The sequence below is a fragment of the Orbicella franksi genome, chromosome 12 (genome assembly GCF_964199315.1).
Source record: "Orbicella franksi chromosome 12, jaOrbFran1.1, whole genome shotgun sequence".
NCBI classification, from domain to species: Eukaryota; Metazoa; Cnidaria; class Anthozoa; order Scleractinia; family Merulinidae; genus Orbicella; species Orbicella franksi.
This window is the reverse complement of record NC_138156.1, coordinates 24771788-24791263: the sequence shown is the minus strand read 5'-3', so window position 1 is coordinate 24791263 and position 19476 is coordinate 24771788. Positions and strand designations below refer to the sequence as shown.

At 37.9% G+C, this 19476-nt stretch overlaps 1 protein-coding gene across 1 annotated transcript in view; it reads left to right on the top strand.

Moving 5' to 3' along the window:
* LOC145463651 (uncharacterized) overlaps window positions 1-19476 on the top strand; it is a 49093-nt gene that overhangs the window by 19574 nt on the left and 10043 nt on the right. Inside the window, exons 16-29 of the mRNA XM_081447407.1 lie at window positions 936-1018; window positions 1552-1684; window positions 2161-2235; window positions 8084-8163; window positions 8989-9086; window positions 10093-10190; window positions 13631-13704; window positions 14431-14548; window positions 15132-15307; window positions 15861-15967; window positions 16147-16254; window positions 17259-17328; window positions 18301-18416; window positions 19220-19385. Coding sequence (XP_081303533.1) covers window positions 936-1018; window positions 1552-1684; window positions 2161-2235; window positions 8084-8163; window positions 8989-9086; window positions 10093-10190; window positions 13631-13704; window positions 14431-14548; window positions 15132-15307; window positions 15861-15967; window positions 16147-16254; window positions 17259-17328; window positions 18301-18416; window positions 19220-19385 — 1502 coding nt within the window. The remainder of the gene's footprint in view (window positions 1-935; window positions 1019-1551; window positions 1685-2160; window positions 2236-8083; window positions 8164-8988; window positions 9087-10092; window positions 10191-13630; window positions 13705-14430; window positions 14549-15131; window positions 15308-15860; window positions 15968-16146; window positions 16255-17258; window positions 17329-18300; window positions 18417-19219; window positions 19386-19476) is intronic.

The following is a 19476-nucleotide window of genomic DNA, read 5'->3' as shown; positions in this document are numbered from 1 at the left end:
GTTCAAAGAAACATGGATACAATCATAATTTAACTGAAGCAAAACAAGAAAATGTGCACTGTTGTAGACCTTCCAGCAGCAATCTTGGCATCTTTGTCAGGGTTTTCAAAATAAGCTGGTGCTCGACACAAGTCACCGGCTACATCAGGCTTTTATGCCGGGTACTTTTTGTCACAAAGTTTGTTAACACAGTTGAACCTCCCATAAGCGCTTATGGGAGGTGATTGCTTACGAGAGCTTAGACCATAATGGGTCAAAATTTTTCCTCATCAGAATGTGGTAACTGCCGAGACTTACCCCACGTGCCAACGCCGATGTAATGTTTTATTCATGTAAAAGTCAATTTTGAGAAAAAAATCCGGTTCTTCCCGTTGAGAAATTTCTGTTTCTTGTACTAGCCAGAAATACAATAATGTTACAGTACCTTATTATTCATTTTTCTTTCCATTAATCTGTCAAATGGTTGCTTACGGGAGGTTAAAAACAAAGGAAAATTTCAAACTTTTAGCTCTAAAAGTGGTTGTGGTGGCTTAGGAGAGGTTGGTTGCTTACAAGAGGTTCCAAGTAATAGCGATTTAACTTGGAAACTTTTGGTATTTTTGAAAACTGGTTGCTGAGGAGAGGTGGTTGCAACCAGAGGTTTGACTGTATACATTTTTGTGTCACCAATGTAATCATGATCTGCTCTTTCTGAGGACATATATAAACAGGTGAAAATCTAAGCAGTGTGGCTATTGTATGCATCCTGGTATGTTACAGTCAGTCAATTTGCCCAGTACCCAGCCCTTAATGAAACCCCTGGAAGTTCAAATCAAATGTAGAAATAAATCTTTATTGATAAAATAAACGTTTTTGAGAGAAAATTTTGAGTAGACTGTAAGTATCTTTTTGACATCATCCTCTCTTGAATTCTACATTGTCTTATTATGTGCTAGGTTCCATAAGATCGAAGGAGACACGTGTGTAAATGGATCTGAGAAAGACTTTTTGCCAGTTTCAACACCCTGTCCTATCAAAGGTAAAGATAGCCTTTTACTATGTTCATAACCAGGGCTCGCAAAAAACTTGACTCCAGCTTGCTCTTTGGACAGGTAGCTCTCAAATTTTGCTTGCCGTTGGTAAGACTTAGTTTGCTCTTAATTGATTTAGTTGACCAACGACATGCCTGATCCCTTGCCCACTAGGCAAATGAAGATGTGCAGTATAGCTGCTTGCCAAGCAGGAAAATTTACTTGTCACGGACAACCAGGCGGTACTTTTTTGGAGCCCTGATAACTATTTTCCTTTATTAGCTATTATGTAATGAGGGAACTTGAACAGAGGAGGATGTCAAGGAAGCCAACAGAAACAGCTTCAGAAATGGAGTTGATTTTGAGTTGAGTTTTTAGCCCTGAATTAGAGTTGTTTTAGCAATGTAATTGAGCATACTCTAGCTTGCAATATATGACTTTCTGGACAAGATAAATATTTATCATGAGTCACTGGAACCTTAAACTTAGAGCATGTTTAGGATACAGTGTCCTTTATCAGACTGTGTGTTATTTTTTGCAGAGCTGCAAAATTTAACCCTAACAGGCAAAGGTAGCAATGTCACTGAAGATGGCAGTATTGCAGTTGAAACTGGGGCCAAGGTGTCTTTCACTGCTTCTCTTGCAAAAGCATATCAGCCAAATATTGCATATAGGTGAGGGTTGTGAAAAGCTTCCACAACATCGTGATTAATTTTCTTGTAAGAAGGATTTGAAATACCTTCAGTCAGGACACAGCCTTTGATAAAAGATTGATTGACAATTTCTTTATCCTACTGGGAGTGTTGCTTAGAACAAGTGCATGTAATTTCTTTGGTTTTCATTTGGATTGTAAGAGAGATGAAAGTCCATGTGGCAAGACTTGGGATATCATATATGTAAACTGCCACGTAAAATTCACCCTGCTCCACCCTGGATTTGGTTTAACTTGCCCACTCATGGGGCTAGCCATATATAATAAAAGATGTTTTTGTCAAGCTTCACACTTACTAAATTGTGGGAAACACATGTCTACCTTTTGAATTCTGGTGAAAAAATACATTGTAACCAACATAGTGGGTGAAAGTTGAACAATGTTGTGAAGAACCTGCAGAAAAGTGATTAATATTTCTTCATGTTGCTTTATAATCAGGTGGTTCTTTGGAGATGGGCAAAGAGCAGAAGGGACAGGAATAAAATTTGCCACTCAGCAGCACATGTATTCCAAGTAAGATCCACTTAATTTACCACACAAGTCTTTGGTACAAATTCAAATGCAAATGGTTGAAAGATGCAACTAACCCTTGCCTCCATTTATTTTGAATACAATTAAACACTCAAGCATGGAAAATTTGGACATATAAATACTGCTATGGTGGCCTCATGGTTAGTGTGCTCGCCTCCAGATCGAGTGGTCTGTGTTCAAACCCTGCTGGGGACATTGTGTTGTGTTCTCAGGCAAGACACTTTACTCTCACAGTGCCTGTCTCCACCCAGATGTATAAATGGGTACCAGCAAATTTAATGCTTGGGATAGCCCTGTGATGGACCAGCATCCCATCCAGGGGAAGTAGAAATACTCTTAATCACTTCATGCTACAGAAACTTTACATGGAAAAAGCTCATGTGGGAACTGAATTGCTTAACAGCAAAAGAAACACCAATGCCATCTGGAAGGTCATCAACAACTGTATGCCAGTGAAGAGCAGAAAAATTCCCTTGACAACTAAAAATCAATCTGTTCTGACCAATAAATTCAAGAAATACTTTATATCAGTGGGGAGTAAGACTGCTCGGAAAGCTTGTGACCTTGCTATTGAGCATAATTTTGATACTTAATAAAGAATGTCGACAGTGGAACCCGCACCTGGTCAGTGTTCAGAAGCTTTCCAGTTTCACACAGTGCTAGATAAGTATGTGGAGTGCATTACTTAAGGCCTCCCTTCAAACAAAGCACCTGGTTATGATTAAGAGTGCCTGCCTGTAAAAATCAGACAAATTCTTAATTTCGTGGCAAGGGTCGAAAATTCGATTTCGCTCATATTCTTATGGTAGATAGGCTAGGGCATGACAAAAACTACTGGATAGTTTTCTTGGCAAAATATCCTTTTATTTCAAAGAAATATGCAAATTACCAAATTCCGTTAAAATCGTCATTTGACGCACCATTTTATTAAGCAGGTTTGAGAGCCTCGCATGCAAAACCGCATCATTCTTCCGTCTTTAAAACACTCAAATATTTTTATGCAGTGTTTAAATGTGTATTGGGTTGGTTTTAGGGAATGTTGCGTTGTCTTTTTGGGTGCAAAATAATTAAATTTCGAAGACATGTACCTCATTCACTTAAAAGTACTTCGTGTATATAATTAATTTTCACAATGTGCGAAACCTTTAAATGGATTAAGCTTCTGGTGGTTGAATCGCAGAAGGATGATCTACAGATTCCTGTAAAAATTTCTTTGGGCAAATGATTGTGAGCGACGCGAGAGCTTTTCAAAGTACGTCAAAAATGCACATATTTGACCATCCGTCGTCAAATTTCAATTTACGGGTTAGACGTATATTTTAGCATGCGCCACATGACTTGACCTATAATAAGTTGAAATAGACACAGAGCTGATAATTTCGAAATGTTCTAACCTTATTTGTTGCAAAAGGCAGGTCCAAAGCCGATTTGACGTGTTTCTAGTCGATCTCTCACCATTCGTCCCACATAAAGCAGAAGTTTGCTTTTGTTTACACAAGGTTAACGTCCGATGTACATTGCCAACTGTCAACCTATTATTGGTCGAATATCATGAATCTGTGACCATCTTTCTGCGCATATGAACATCACTGCATCTAAGTCAAAAACGGTTGAGTCATTTGTAGATAGTTGCTTGCTTTGCACTGCGCCAAGATAATACGTTTGACCGATTGCTGACCATTGCTGATAAGCGTGTCGGCGCAGCTGCAATCTTACAGTCGTTATTTGTTCGTCACGCAATGCTGTCATGGCATACGCTGCACATTTTGATCTATTTTGTATAGAACACTCTCAGGATAAATGAAACAATTTAATCATTGTCCATCTGTTTATTCATATGTATAATAACATGTGTATATTTATATAATCGTATTCTATAGTGTACGTGGCCTAGGTCCAAATCACGTTTGTTGTACGTTTTGATGTTTCAGACAACAGCTGATAAAGCTAGTGCCTGTACTCACTAGAATTTTAAAAAAAAATCGCTATGAAACAAATTATAGATCAATGAAGCAAGAACTAGCTGAAATAAAAATAGAAAATCGCAACATGTCTAATTCGTGAGAAAAACAGACTAAATTTAATTAGTAATTAGGTGAGTAAATAGCCCTGGCCATGCCATTTTATTTGGCGTATTTTGTTTGCCTTGTGGCGAGGCATTGGTATGTTTGTAACAGGAAATAGAGGACTGTTGTCAATACAGTCCAAAATTATTGTCAGTAAAATATTGTAAATAAAACGCCTATTGACCGGTTACCTCCGCGGCCACCATTTGGTTGTTCCGATAAGGGTTTCATTATTGTCTTTACCCCTATTAAGCGGCCACCCAAAATTTAAAAACTTTGTTTTGGAAAGGGCGATGGCAGATAAGAGTCTGAAATTGAAGGTGCATGACAAGTGATAATTCAAATACACGTCGATCATGATTGTCTTGAATTGACTCCATGTTCACCAAGAAATTTATAACCTGATAGTGAAAATTTTTTTTATTAATATATTAGTAAGTATTTTTGGTATATTAGTATTTTCCTTATAAGTAGTGTTATTAGTAACAGTATTTCTTGTTTTTGTTCTTGTTGTTGTTGTTGTTTTTGTTTTTTTCATCTATACTAGCGTTAGTCTATGTAGTTTCTTCTAAAAAAGTAAAAATTAGCGTAGTTTTATTCATTAATATAAATAGTAAGTATTTTGGGTGTATTAGTATTTTCCTCTTAAGTAGTCTTATTAGTAATAGTATTCCTCGTTTTTTTTTTACATCTGTACTCACGTTAGTTTATCTAGTTTTTCTTTCTTTTATCTGCAAATGTATTTTCAATTGTTATTGTCACTCTTATTTGTAAGCTTATATAAATATCAATAAAATACAAACAAACAAACAAAAAAAATTAAATATTCAAGGTACACCAACCTCTATTTAAGCGGCTAGCCCCATTAAGCGGTCACCACCCATTCCCCCGGGGGTAGCCCACTGTATTACATGTAAACTAAAAATAATTGCACAGCGCGAAAAGACCTAGGTATGAGTTTAGCGTTACAGTATTACGCAGGGCATGTAGGTAGTGGTGGTCGAGTGAAAGATAACAACAGGGGCAATGGTAAACTATTCATTCTTCTCATTTCTTAATTTAATCTCTTCCTACTCAACACGATTGTGTGCTCCCAGTGGTTCCCAGCCTTACGGAGCCTTATGTATTAGGATAGAAATTGTCCTACCCCTACCCCCTCAAATGGGATGACAGCATTGCGTGATGAACAAGGAACCGCTGCAAAGCAAGGATTCAAACCATGAAACCATGACTATCAAAACGTAATATTTTGGTGTAGTGCAAAGCAAGCAACTATCTACAAATGACTTAGCCGTTTTTGACTTAGATGCAGTGGTGATCATATGTGTCGAAAGAGGGTCACAGATTCATGGTATTCGACCATTAAATAAGTTGACAGTTGGCGATGTACATCGGACGTTGTGTAATCAAAAGCAAACTTCTGCTTTATGTGTGACGAACGGTGAGTGAAACACGTCAAATCGGCTTTGGACCTGCCTTTTACAGCACATGAGGTAAGAGCATTTCGAAATTATCAGCTCTGTGTCTATTTCAACTTAACATTGGTCAAGTCATGTGGTGCATGCTAAAATATACGTCTAACCCGTAAATTGAAATTTGATGAGGGAATGGTCAAATATTTGCATTTTTGACGTACTTCGAAAAGCTCTCGTGTCGTTCACAATCATTTGCCCAAAGAAATTTTTACAGGAATCTGTAGATCATCCTTCTGCGATTCAACCACCAGAAGCTTAATCCATTTAAAGGTTTCGCACGTGGTGAAAATTAATTATATACACGAAGTACTTTTAAGTGAATGAAAGACATGTCTTCGAAATTTAATTATTTTGCACCCAAAAAGACAACGCAACATTCCCTAAAACCAACCCAGTACACATTTAAACATTGCACAAAAATATTTGAGTGTTTTAAAGACGGAAGAATGATGCGGTTTTGCATGCGAGGCTCTCAAACTTGTTTAATAAAATGGTGCGTGAAATGACGATTTTAACGGAATTTGGTAATTTGTATATTTCTTTGAAATGAAAGGATGTTTTGCCAAAAAAACTATCCAGTAGTTTTTGTCATGCCCTAGCCTATCTACCATGAAAATATGAGCGAAATCGAATTTTCGACCCTTGCCGAGTTATTTTCCATTTTTATGGACAGGGACTCTTAAGTCTCTGCACGAGTACTCAAGGACAGCCTACCAGTAATTCTTCCATCGATCACAAGTGTTATGAACAACTCTTCCTTTGTAAGAGCATGGAAAATTGCTGAGGTGACTCCTATCCTAAAATCAGGTAATCCTGAAGATCCGTGCAACAATCGACCAATGTCTCTTTTGCCTATACAGCATTATCAAAGGTGTTAGAGAGTCTGGCTCATGGGCAGTTTGTGGAGTTTGTAAGAGCAAGCAAAAAGCTGGCCTAAACTCAAAGTGGCAACGGCAAGCTTCATTCAACTGAAACCCCCCTTCTCCATGTTACAGATGAGCTGGTGCAGACAGTTGATGATAACGAGATCTTTGCTCTGGTGTTACTTGATGTGTCAAAAGCCTTTGACAGTATTAGACATGATTTTTTATTACAGAAACAACAAATGCGAGATGTTCCTTCCCAAAGTCTTCACTGGTTCCATAGCTACCTCGTTGGCCGCAGGCAAAGAGTACGCATCCAAGATGCTATCTCTGATGCTCCTCCATTGAAATATGGAGTTCCTCAGGGGTCATTATTAGGACCAGTGCTATTTACCATTTATGTTAATGTCCTGTTGTCTGTCCCTTCTTACTGTAAATCAGCCTGTTATATTGATGACTCTAAACTGTACTTGTCCTTTTCGTCATCTGATATATCTACTGCAATCGACAATCTAAATGCAGACCTGCAAAGTGTCTCCAGATGGTGTTGTCGAAATTCTTCATTGATAAACCCTGATAAGACTTAAGTCTTAATGATTGGTGTGCCTCAACTTCTTCGTCAGCTGCCCACAACATCTGTTTGGATGCTCGGAAAAGAAATCACACCCATTCCTGTTGCTGATGTTCTTGACATTTATCTTGATCAGTTGTTGACTTATAATGAACATGTTACTAAGATAATTTCTACCTGCCTTCATAAACTTATACAAATAAATAGAATCAAACATTTGCTAGATAACAAAACAGTGCTTTTCCTTATGGGTTCCTTTGTTTTCAGTACACTATATTACTGCTGAACCATCTGGTCAAATACTAGTAAATATAACATCAAGAAACTCCAGCTGGAAACTCTGTCTGTATGTATGTAAACTGAAATAAGCTCTGGCCTGATGGGCAACTTGGCTTGTATGCAGGCTTTACCTTTTACCTTATTGTTTGCTGTCACAAAAAAGTCTTATGGAGACAAAATCACTGTACATCCCCAGTGTCTTATAAGGCTCCTAATCGGTGTCAGAAATCTATTAAGCCCTCTCTTCCTCCACAGTTTTGTCTTTTTTGACATCCCAGACAATAAATGGCAGACTGCTTTCTACCTGTAGCAGTCTGAGTATAGGCTTGAGTGAATCCCGTGTGGGATTCATAGCTGAGTTTTGTTAATAGCATCATCTTCATTTTGGTAGTGGCCAGAGGAGCAATGTACAGTTAGTGAAACAGTAGTGGTGTAGTAGTGAAACAACTTTTTTCACATCCTTATGGGTTATTGCTTTTTCCACTAGTTAAACTACCATGATAGTTAACCCAAATCATTGATATGCTTTTCTTTAACTAAAACATCATTTATGTCAATGTTGTTAATATTATTCAGGCCTGGGAAGTATATTGCATCAGTTGTTGCATCAAACACTCGAAGTACTCTTGTGCAGATATTGGAAGTGCATGTTCAAGGTTGGTAACTTGTAATACTTGGTCAATAAGCATTTGTCGCATGGTGCCTGTCAGCCTGTGTTCTTGATAAGTAAGGTCTCTTACCAGTCTCAATATGTGGTAAAGTTACTGTGATCAAGCTAAATGGACTGCTTTCGTACCTAATCATGAAGCACTTGATGACTGGCCCCAAGGGAAACAGCGAGTTTTGTTTCCCCCCAGACCCTCAATGTTCCCTGAGGTCAAGCCAAGGGGAACATTGAGGTTGAGGGGAAACAAAAGTCATTGTTTCCCGTGGGACCAGTCATTAAGTGTTTTGTTATACCACCCAACTCAAAAATAGAAAAAAATGCAAAGATGTTATTTGCTCGATGCTGGCTGGCTCACAAATTTGCCGCGGTTTCAAGGACCACGACCTGATCACGTGCGAGTCGAAAGTTCAAGTTGTTGTTTCCATAGGGAGTTGGTGGGTTTTGTTTGCCCTAAGGAGTTTTGACCCACGATACATGGCACGTTCTCCTCCAATTGGAAAATGCATTTGAGTTGGGAGGTATAACAAACCTTTTTGGTACACTTTGGCAGCATATCAGGTGAGTTTGGTCAAGACATGGTCCAAAATACCCATGGCAAGACCAAATGAGCCTCATATGCCTGAAAATACACAGAATTGTAGGTTTCCTGTTGTAATCCTTTTAAGTCTCTACAAATAAAAACAATTAAACTACTTGCCTTTGTTTTCTAGTAGTCAACTTGGCTATGCCTTGTTGACTATTTGCTCATAGAAAACTTGGGTTGTAATCTAATAATTGTTAAAGTTAATATGATGGATTTTTTTTGCTCCTGAAGAAAAACTTGCAGCCAATAGAATGATGATGAAGTTCAGTCCCAAAGATCCTGGTGTAAATGAAGACGTCCTATTGGCTGTACATCTTAATTATTCAGATGTAAGTATAGTTTATTACATTGAGATCAAATGTTAGCGGAGCTCCGGCAGCCCAAAGCACCACCAGGCGAAGCCCCATACTCATATAGGAAAGAAAAGGAAACCCTTGAATTGATTTTCTCATGGTTATCATGGTTAGTGGTATTGCTCGTGGGCACGTACGCACGACGGCGACAGCGACAGTTGTGCAACATGGCGGCCACAATCCAAATAATAGGTTGACAGAGACATGCAACCTTGGTTTACTCTGTACTTCTTTGATAGTGGACATCCATGTTATGATCAATTGACACCTGTCAAAACAAGGTATCTGCTGACAAGTATCACATGACTTTATCACAGGCTCAAGTTTTCAGCTCATCGAGGTCACTTGTTTTTTTTGAAGTTGACCACTGACCAAGTGCTGGTTTTCGATTGGATTGCGGGCTCATGCCAGGTTAATTTGTTGAAAACAGGGCAAGATTGTTCGGAAGCCAGTTAACGCTGACCCAGGATTAAAAGTTAACCGAATTATAACTTTTTCTTCTATACACATGTTTTTTGCTGCTTTGTTTTGTGTATATGGTGATTATTAAAACTCAAAACAGAAGGCCAAACAATATACAGAAAACCTCACCACAAAACAAAACTCAAATCAAAAGTCTACCTTTTCCTGGGTTAGCTTAATCGGGCTCTGAGCAACCCGGCCCAGGAGCTACGCTTCAGAAACTTCATGACCTCATCTGAACAAACCTTTTTTCATAATCTGTTATTATAAACTGGTTTTATACATTGTTAACAAATATAAAGATTGAAGTTTCTTTGGCTAAGCGCCACACCAGTGGTTTATAACAGACTGTCGAGTACCAATATGCCAACACTGATCCAGCTTCAGGCTATGAAATCTAGGTATCTTTGATATCAGCTGTAAAACGGACATGTCTATAGAAATGCACCATTGTAGTTACAAATAATGTTAGTGACTGGACTTGTTTGTTGACAATTTGTTATCAAATGCCCATTTTCAGGTAGAAGTTGGGTATGTTCGGTATAAATGGACATATGATGGTAAAGAAACTCAAGGATTGCATCCAGTTAATATTCTTAGCTTTAGTGAAGCAAAGAGGTAAGGAACATGAAAGCTAATACTCGATTTTTAACTTTTGAAGCATTGTATAATAAAGTATTTGTAATAATATATTAATTATAATTGTGCAGTTCCAGAAAATATCCATAATTCCTCTACAGAAGGGATTGGAATTTCTTGGTGCAGGGGTTGGGGTTTCTGTTACTGTAAGGCCAAAAACCTTAAATATATGAAGTGTTGTTGGAATTTCCAGAGGGGTGTGGGGTCTTAGAAAAAATCTCCTCTGTTGGGGAGGTGTGGATATTTTGTAGAACTACACTTTTTGTAACCTTCAGTTTGTTTTGTTATGAAATACACAATTAAGATATTTTTACTCGCAGCTCCCTACCGCTGTTGCCCTCCTTTGAAAAAATCTTGGATATTAAAAGCAAACTGATGAGTACTTCAACCTTTATCGATAATTTATTCATGGTTGAACGTAATTGAAAGGCAGCGTGTAAGAATGTCCCCTAGATTTTTTGGCCATTTTGAAAGTGTTCAAAAATAGCTGAATTTTGGCATGTAGGCTACGTTGTACCTGAGAAACATTGCTCTGAACTTTTTTTGGCTGGGGTGCTCTTCGTTCTCGAGAAATAACGTATGCAAAAAGCTCAGTTTTCCAAGCGGCATCTTTTGGAGATCTTTTGTTGAACAAAAAACAAAAGAAACCTTATTATTTTGTTGAACAGCAAACAGGCAGACTGTTTATAGTGTATTCCACTGAATCTTAGCTGTCTTAAAGTCAAAGGAAAATAGTATATAGAGCGGAAATCTGGGAACAGATTGTTTACATCGGTTATTGTGACGTAAACACAACACGTGAATCGATTGAGCGGCAAACGAAATACCATCGAATGAAAAAGAGATGTGCCGCATTAGAGCTCTGTCAACTAATATCTTAAGCATAGTGTTAAAGTACCTTGTGTGCCTGCCTGGTGGTTGAGAGGCATCATAAAGCCTCGATAAACCCGTAAGTCATCAGCACGTTTTAGAGAATCAAAATGTGTTCTGAAACTTCGAAGGTAGCTGATATACCGTAATTGTGTTATCGGCGTTCGAAGTCAGATCGAGCCAGGCAGCAAAGTCCAAGAGCAGTTCTTGCCCAAGAAAAATACCCTCTCGTGAATTGTGGTCCATTTGCCAAGCGTTGCTAGTGTCAAAGTTTGGAAAGCAAGAACTGGTTTTTGACTTATAAAATTTGTCTTGTATATACCGCCATGTTTTCCCGCGCACGAGGTGTAAAGACCCTTCCCGGCATGCATTGCGATCACATTCTGCTCGCGTTTCTCGAACTGGTAACTAGATTGTTTCGGCTTTTTTCATTTAAAGGTAATAATGGCCAACAAGTAGCGATCGATTGTAACATAGATCTGTGATCCACGTTGCGTTGATTTTATTTCATATCGGCATGATTTGTAGTGTTTTGAACTTCTGGGATCAGCGGACATGCAGATGTATGGAGACCCGTACGTTGCGCAGAAGGGTTAATTTGTTAATCTGTTAGGCGGTGTGTGACATAAAGCTACGATCGCGTTTGTCAAAAAATATGTATTTATCTCATGATTTTTAGCCATTTAAGACATTGCTGTATTTGGAAAAGTGCTTATTTGATGTTTATTTGTTCAGTGCAGATAATCATTGTCCCAGATAACCAAAGTAAGTTCCAGATGTTAACACTATTTTCCGGCTGCCATATTTTACGTATTTAAACCTGAAATCAACATTTTTGAGTTTATACGTTGCGTGAAATTAACATTTTGCTGTTTTCTAAAAGAAATCAACATCCTTTCCGTCACGCGTTACGTGAAATCAACATATTTACCTATTTAGACCTGAAATTTACAATTTTTAGCTTATAAGTTGCGTGAAATTAACATTTTGCTGTTTTCTAAGTGAAATCAACATCCTTGCCGTCATGCGTTAACGTGAAATCAGCATTTTTACCTATTTAGACCTGAGATCAACAATTTTTAGCTTATAAGTTGCGTGAAATTAACATTTTGCTGTTTTCTAAGCGAAATCAACATCCTTGCTGTCACGCGTTAACGTGAAATCAGCATTTTTACCTATTTAGACCTGAAATCAACATTTTTGAGCTTATACGCTACGTGAAATTAACATTTTGCTGTTTTCAAAGTGAAATCAACATCCTTGCCGTCACACGTTAAAGTAAAATCAGCATTTTTACCTATTTAGACCTGAAATCAACATTTTTGAGCTTATACGTTGCGTGAAATTAACATTTTGCTGTTTTCTAAGTGAAATCAACATCCTTGCTGTCACGCGTTAACGTGAAATCAGCATTTTTACCTATTTAGACCTGAAATCAACATTTTTGAGCTTATACGCTGCATGAAATTAACATTCTGCTGTTTTCAAAGTGAAATCAACATCCTTGCCGTCACGCATTAACGTAAAATCAGCCTTTTTACCTATTTAGACCTGAAATTAGCATTTTTGAGTTTATACGTTGCGTGAAATTAACATTTTGCTGTTTTCTAAGTGAAATCAACATCCTTGCCGTAACGCATTAACGTGAAATCAGCATTTTTACCTATTTAGACCTGAAATCAACATTTTTGAGTTTATACTCTGCGTAAAATAAATATTTTGCTGTTTTCTAAGTGAAATCAACATCCCTACCATCATGGGTTAACATGAAATCAACATTTAAACTTTTTTTGACCTAAAATCGACATTTTTGAGCTTTTACATTGTGTAAAATTGACATTTTGCTGCTTTCTAAGAGAAATCAACATCCTTGCCGTCGCGCGTTAACATGAGTCAACATTTTAAGCACTTTTGACCTGAAATCAACAAATTTGAGCTTATATAAGCTGCGTGAAATTGACATTTTGCTGGTTTCTAAGTAAAATCAAAGTCCTTGCGGTCGCGGCGGGCCGATCCTTTGTTATAATAAACCGAGGCGAGACTTCGACTTATAACAAAGGCTTGGCTTGGCTATTATAGCAAAGGATCGGCTCTGTTTATCATAAGAAAGGCCCAGCTTCATTTATTTGAAGGACTCGGCGGGAAAAGGGTGTCAGGTATTTTAATCAAAGGTGAACTTTGTCGAAAACGTTCCAAATTTCGCATGCAGTTTTGTTCAGGTATGTTAAGCAATGTCCCGTAGTTTTAGCGCTAAAGTTCGCTTCGTTCTTGAGATATTGCGTATGCAATAAACCACTCGGTTTTTCTAACCTGTGTGCCTTTTTTGCATACGTTATTTTTCGAGAGCGAAAAGCAACCCAGCGAAAAAAACGTCAGAGCAATGTTTCTCAGGTGAAACGAAGCCCACATGCCAAAATTCAGCTAGTTTTAAGCACTTTCAAAAATGGCCGAAAAATCTAGGGGACGTTCTTGCACGCGGCCTTTCGATTACAACCCAAAGTGCAACACATTAACTGCTTGAATTAATGCTTCATATCTTTGCCTTTTAGCTACGTCGTTACAGTCACTGCAACAAATTATTTGAACTCTATAACGAAATCTGTAACAGTCAAAGTCTTGAAAGGTAGGGTTAAACTGTCCAAGATGTTTTACTTTTGCTTTGGAATAGCACCTCACTTCAGCTATGATTCAAGAGATTGGATGCCTATATAGATAGATAATCTTTATTTATCCATGGTAAAAATTCGTCAGCTTTGAAAATACTTAATACCCAATAACAAATTGAGATGGAAACTACAGTTACTCGAGTTTTATGCTTAAAACGATCATCAGACTGATGATCTGATGATCGCTTTAAGCGTGAAACTCGAGTAACTGTAGTTTCCATCTCAATTTGTTTTTCGCTCTACGTGTATTTGTATCAAGCACTCCTACAATTGTGTGAAACCACTGCTATTTTTCTTTGTTTAATACACGATAACAAATATAATGAAGAATGTTTAGATAAAAAGCTGAATTCCACAAATGCTGTGCCTTACTGTTCTTGATTGAGTAGGTTTTGAATTGCCCAAGGGACTCTGCTGCCCTTAAGCCACAAGGAAGACTGTTCCAAAGAATGGCACCACTATAGTTGAACCTATTTTTGTAATAGTTTGTGTGCAGTATTGGAACATTGAGTTTATTCTCAGAGTCCCTTAGGTTATTTGCAGTTTCCTGCCTTTCAAATGTAGAACTTAAAGATAGTTTGGACCTGTGCGATTGTAGTTCTTTGTAGCTTTACTGCAGGCTAGCTGGATTTTTTCCACCCTAGAAGTTTGAATTAGTTGACATGCTTAATTTTTGTCAACAGACCTCACTCCTGTGAATGTTACAGCTAGTGTTCTTGGGCCCACAAGAGTTTTAGTTAAATGGAAACAATTTGCCACAGAAGCTATTAAGCTCATCAAAGAATACCGGGTTTATAAAAGGTAAGTCAGTGGCTCACAATAGAGAGCCACAAAGAAAGAGCCAAACATTTCTCACCCATCTTATTCTCTAGTGTGACTCAAATCTGGTGTTAGAGTTTTCATTTGATGTTCTGTTGAGAGATGTTCTACCAGAATGTGGTAAAAATGTCATGGTTACTTGTATATACCTGTGACAAGTGTAGCTGGGGAGCAGGAATGGCGCAGTGGTGAGAGCGCTTGTCTCCCACCAATGTAGCCCAGGTTCAATTCTGGCATAGTGCCATATATGGGTTGGTTTTCGACCTTGCTCCAAGGATTTTTCACCAGGTTCTCTGGTTTTCCTCCCTCTACAAAAACCAACACTTCAACTGGGATAGAGGATCCACATGAAAACTTTCCAAGACTGATCTGGCTTCCTCTCTAAATATTGTGATTTATTGATTGATTGATTTAATATTTCATTTATATTGTCCCCCTCTATGAGCAGAGTCATGTGGCTGATCCTGTTTGATGTTGAAACCTTGTTGAAAAGCAGTTAATATGTTCGAAAGTATATCTAACAGTAATATCAAAGTGTATCTATCTATTGTATGCTTTAAATTAGTACTTCAGGTAATGTTGAATTCAAGATGGTGTCCTGCACAAGTCTGACAAACTCATCATGTATACTGGACAACCTATCTCCTGCTACAACATACTACCTCAAGGTGTCGACATATTCTCAAGAATACAAGGAGTCCACATTTTCAAACCTTGCATTTGTCACAACTAATACCAGCGGTAAGTTTTAACATTTTCTGTCTAGTCAGGACACAAGTTTATTATTTGGTCAGAATTCAGTCACTAGAAATAAAGGATTTTTCAGTCTTCATGAGATGCAATACTAGGTAACAACGCAATATGGATCTAAAGCTACTACAAGATAATTCTTTTGATGTAAGGTACATTGTGAAGTACCCTAATGGTTCCAAGTTTAGTGTGCAAACATTATTTTTACTTACTTAATCCTCTCCGTCCCCTATGGGACATAATTGCAACAACAATCCCTCTCCATTTATTCCTATTTGTGCAGCATGTTGTTCCTTACCCCATGTGAGTTTCACCTCACTGAGCTCAGCCATGACAATTCAGTGCTGCAAACATTGTTACAAAGCGCTGATACAGATGATACTTAACTTTCGGAAGAAGTTAAGTAGAGAAGTCTGTCTTGCTTGATATGATTTGTTTGGGAGTCTTTTGTATTGTGGCACACTCAGCATGCCGGTAATGTGCATCTCAAATTTTTCCACAGCAGCATTTTAATTATTCAACACTTTATCATTTTCCTTTCCAGCTCCTGGGGCACCTGAAAGCCTTCGTGCATATCCTCTTAATTCTTCAGCCATTAAAGTGGACTGGAAGGCTCCAACAAACCCCAATGGACCCATCAAAAGTTACACAGTAAGAGATAAATACATTATGCACCCTACTAGCTTTGTGCTTAGTAATTTTTTGCGTACAGCACTCTAAGAGTAATCAGCTCTCTGTAACTCAGGTCTGACCCTGTCTGTGGTACAGACTTAAGTGACAATTTGGTTAACACACTTAAAAATTCTGAAATACTTTTTTTGTTTTGATAGATCCGCTATTGGTCCCACAATGACCCCACTGTGAAGAGTGTTGACAATGGTCCTTCACTATTCAAAATCTTTACAAAATTACAGCAAGATACTGTTTATTTCTTTGAGGTAAGCTTCAATCTTTAAAGCACATCATGTATCTTAATCCAAGCTTTTGTGTGTGTATCCTAACCATTATTAAATCATTTGAACCCAGGAGTATCAGTAAGAACAGTGTCTGGGGTTCATTACTTGCAAAAATTTTTGGACAATTTTAATTTATGACCAAAAAAATGTCCAAAAATAAAACCATCCAAAATTTTTAAGTGTCTGAATTTTAAGCATTTGAAATATTATTTTACAGTATAGTTTATAATTTTTAAGCAGCTCTAAAGCTCTTAGTTTCCTTTACAAGGCAAACTCTAGTTGGGACACTGCGTGAGATAATTGTTTTTGTTATTTTCTCCTTGGTTTTACTCCAAAATCTTGAGGGTGCAGTAAAACTATCTTTTTCACAGACGTTTTTGGTCTTAGTCATATGTCGAAGGCATAAATTTACTGTAGCTATGTTTCATCACAGTGTCCAAAATTTTTGTTTGAAATTTGTCCAGAATGAGACAGAAAGTGTCCGAAAATTAAACATTCAAAATAAAACATCCAAATGTAGTGTTGGTGTCAGTTATATCAGTTTACTCTGGCTCCAATGGGATTCAAGGAATTCAGCCTTTGCAGTTACATTGCAAACACCTTTCTACTGAGCAATGAAGCCATTTGGAGCTGGTCAGCAATGAGTTTTCTCTATACAGGCCAATGATTTGATGAATATGAGATATGAATATGGTTCTTGTAAGGATGGATAAGAGATATTTGAAAACATATTTCAGAAAATTTGTCATCTGGTGTTTCTTGAGAGGGAACCCTAAGTAACAAGCCCCATAGTTTTTATTAGGCTCCCTCACCATTTTGTTTTCTATCCCTTTAATATATAAATTGTAGTTTTGTATCTTCATTGTAATCTTGTATATTAATTTTTGTCACTTATGTAATTCTATTTTTGTTTGTGTGGCAAGTCAAAAAAAAGATAAATAAAAAAAATAAATGAATAAATATTCAATTGCCTTTTCTTGTCGCAGGTCTATATAAATAGTGACTCTGGTCGTAGCATAGCAGCAGGGCCTGCCCAAGCACTGACAAAGTTATCAAGTAAGGGGTTCTTTTTGGCTGTTTCAATGTCAAATTGTCCTTACCTGACACTTAAGTCTTAGCAGGGTGCATGGAAATCAATTTTTGAGTGTGCTCTCTAGGCAAGTTTATTCTCACTATCCACCTAAGTTTTAGCAGGGTGCATGGAAATCAATTTTTGAGTGTGCCCTCTAGGCAAGGTTATTCTCGCTATCCTCTGTGTCCCCCCCCCCCCCCCACCCCTGCCCCGCTTCCCCAGAAAGAAAATTTTACTAAGCATGATTAGTTAAGTTAAAACTAAATTTAGTAAATTTCCTCAAAACTTTTCCCAAAAACTTAAAAAAACGTCAAGACTTGCAGTTTTTTACTCTTGTTCTGTTCCATTCCAGTTGTTCCAGTCGCATTAGTGTTTAGTGGATGTTTTTGAAATAAATTATGTTTATTATTGTGACACACAATAAATATATTATAAATATAATAGTTCTAGATGTGACAGTATGTTAGCTTTATTTCGTTTCTCAGATACGTTTTATCTTGTCATTACAAAACATTTTTTCATTCCACTTGTATGCCCCCCCTGGATACAAGCCCCCCCCCCCCCTGCCCCATTTATAAGCCCTTCCAAAACCCCTTATGAAGTTATATAAGCTCGGTGCTTTAACGTAGGATTTTACCATAATATAATAAACATGCTCCTAAAATAATAAAGCTGGAACAAACTATACCCATGGTACTAAGACTTAATTTGCATCTTGAGCTCAGTTAAAGGAACAGCCTGTGCTATATGTTCTGTCTACTTTCAACAATGTAATCCAGGGCCACGCAATGGGCAAATTGACCAGCTGTGAGGATTATTTTGCCTGCCTGGTTTGACCATCTAGAGGAAAGTTTTTCTTAGAAAGAAGTTAATTCAAAATGTTGTGCCTGCAGTGAAGACCAGTTGCCCTTCTGCTAAAAATGTTAATGAAGCCCCTGCATAACCATTTATTTCAGAGCCAACCCTTCCACCACGGGACCTTAAGAAAGTGTCAGACAACGGTACTTGTGCTATACTAAACTGGAAACCACCATATCTTTCAAAGTCAGACAACAGGTCATTTCCAGCCAAGGTAGGTAAATGGAAAATCTGCCAGTGACTACATGGCTCCAAAGCTGTAGGAAATTGGAAGTTGCGTTTTTGTTGTGTTTGAAATCATTTTAGTGCCCTTTATACCAACCTGTAGTATCCCATTCAGGGAGGTTAGAAATACCCTGAGATGCTTTGATGTGCTTCTAGGCTTGAAGACAATCTTTACCTTGCATTTGTCTGTTCAGCAAGTGGTATTGTTTCTGTACGATTGAATCAAAGGGCGGTACAGTGCAGAGGTTTCAATAAGGGCTAGTAGGTAGGTCAAGGCTGCCTATGAGCCAAGTAGTCTCATCTGAGGCCGGAGCTTATCCTGGTTTCTGTAGCATGAAGTGACTAGGAGTATTTCAACTCCCCCCTAGATGGGACGTTAGTCCATTATCCACTGGGTAAATTGACTGGCTGTGAGGATGATTTTGCCCACCTGCTTTGACGATCTAGAGGAAAGCTTTTCTCGTAACTTAGAAGTTCAGTTCAAAAAAGTTTGCCTTTCTGCGAAAACAATTGCCTTCCTGCTGGAAATATCTTTAAAATCCCTGGCGGTGGTGTGGTAATTATTTCAATGTTAACTATTTAGAGTTGCAGGTCTGGGCCAAACTGGGCAAGGTTTTTTTGTTGTAGTTTTGACCAACACACTTTATGCTCACATATCTTTCTTCGTGAAAAAGTTTTTATTTGTATCAGTAGCTTTGCAATGCATGGAGCAGCAGCAATACTCCTTATTGAGTAAAACTACATCAGCTTTTAAGGAGACTTGGCTGGAACTCTGCCTTTCAATTATTTCAGGGTTACAAAATTCAGCGGCCAGATGGCAGCACAGTTGATGCTCCTACAAACTTTGCCATTATCTGCAAGCTACCACCTGGAGACAAATACGAGTTAAAAGTATGGGCTTATTCACAAGCTGGAGAGGGGCCATGGGCATCAATCACCATAAATACACAAATAATAAGTGAGTCTGTTTTCTATTTTTTGTTACTTTTTAAAGACATTTTGGATATTTTTTGATAAGAGAGGATTGGTGACTTGGCCCTTCAATATAC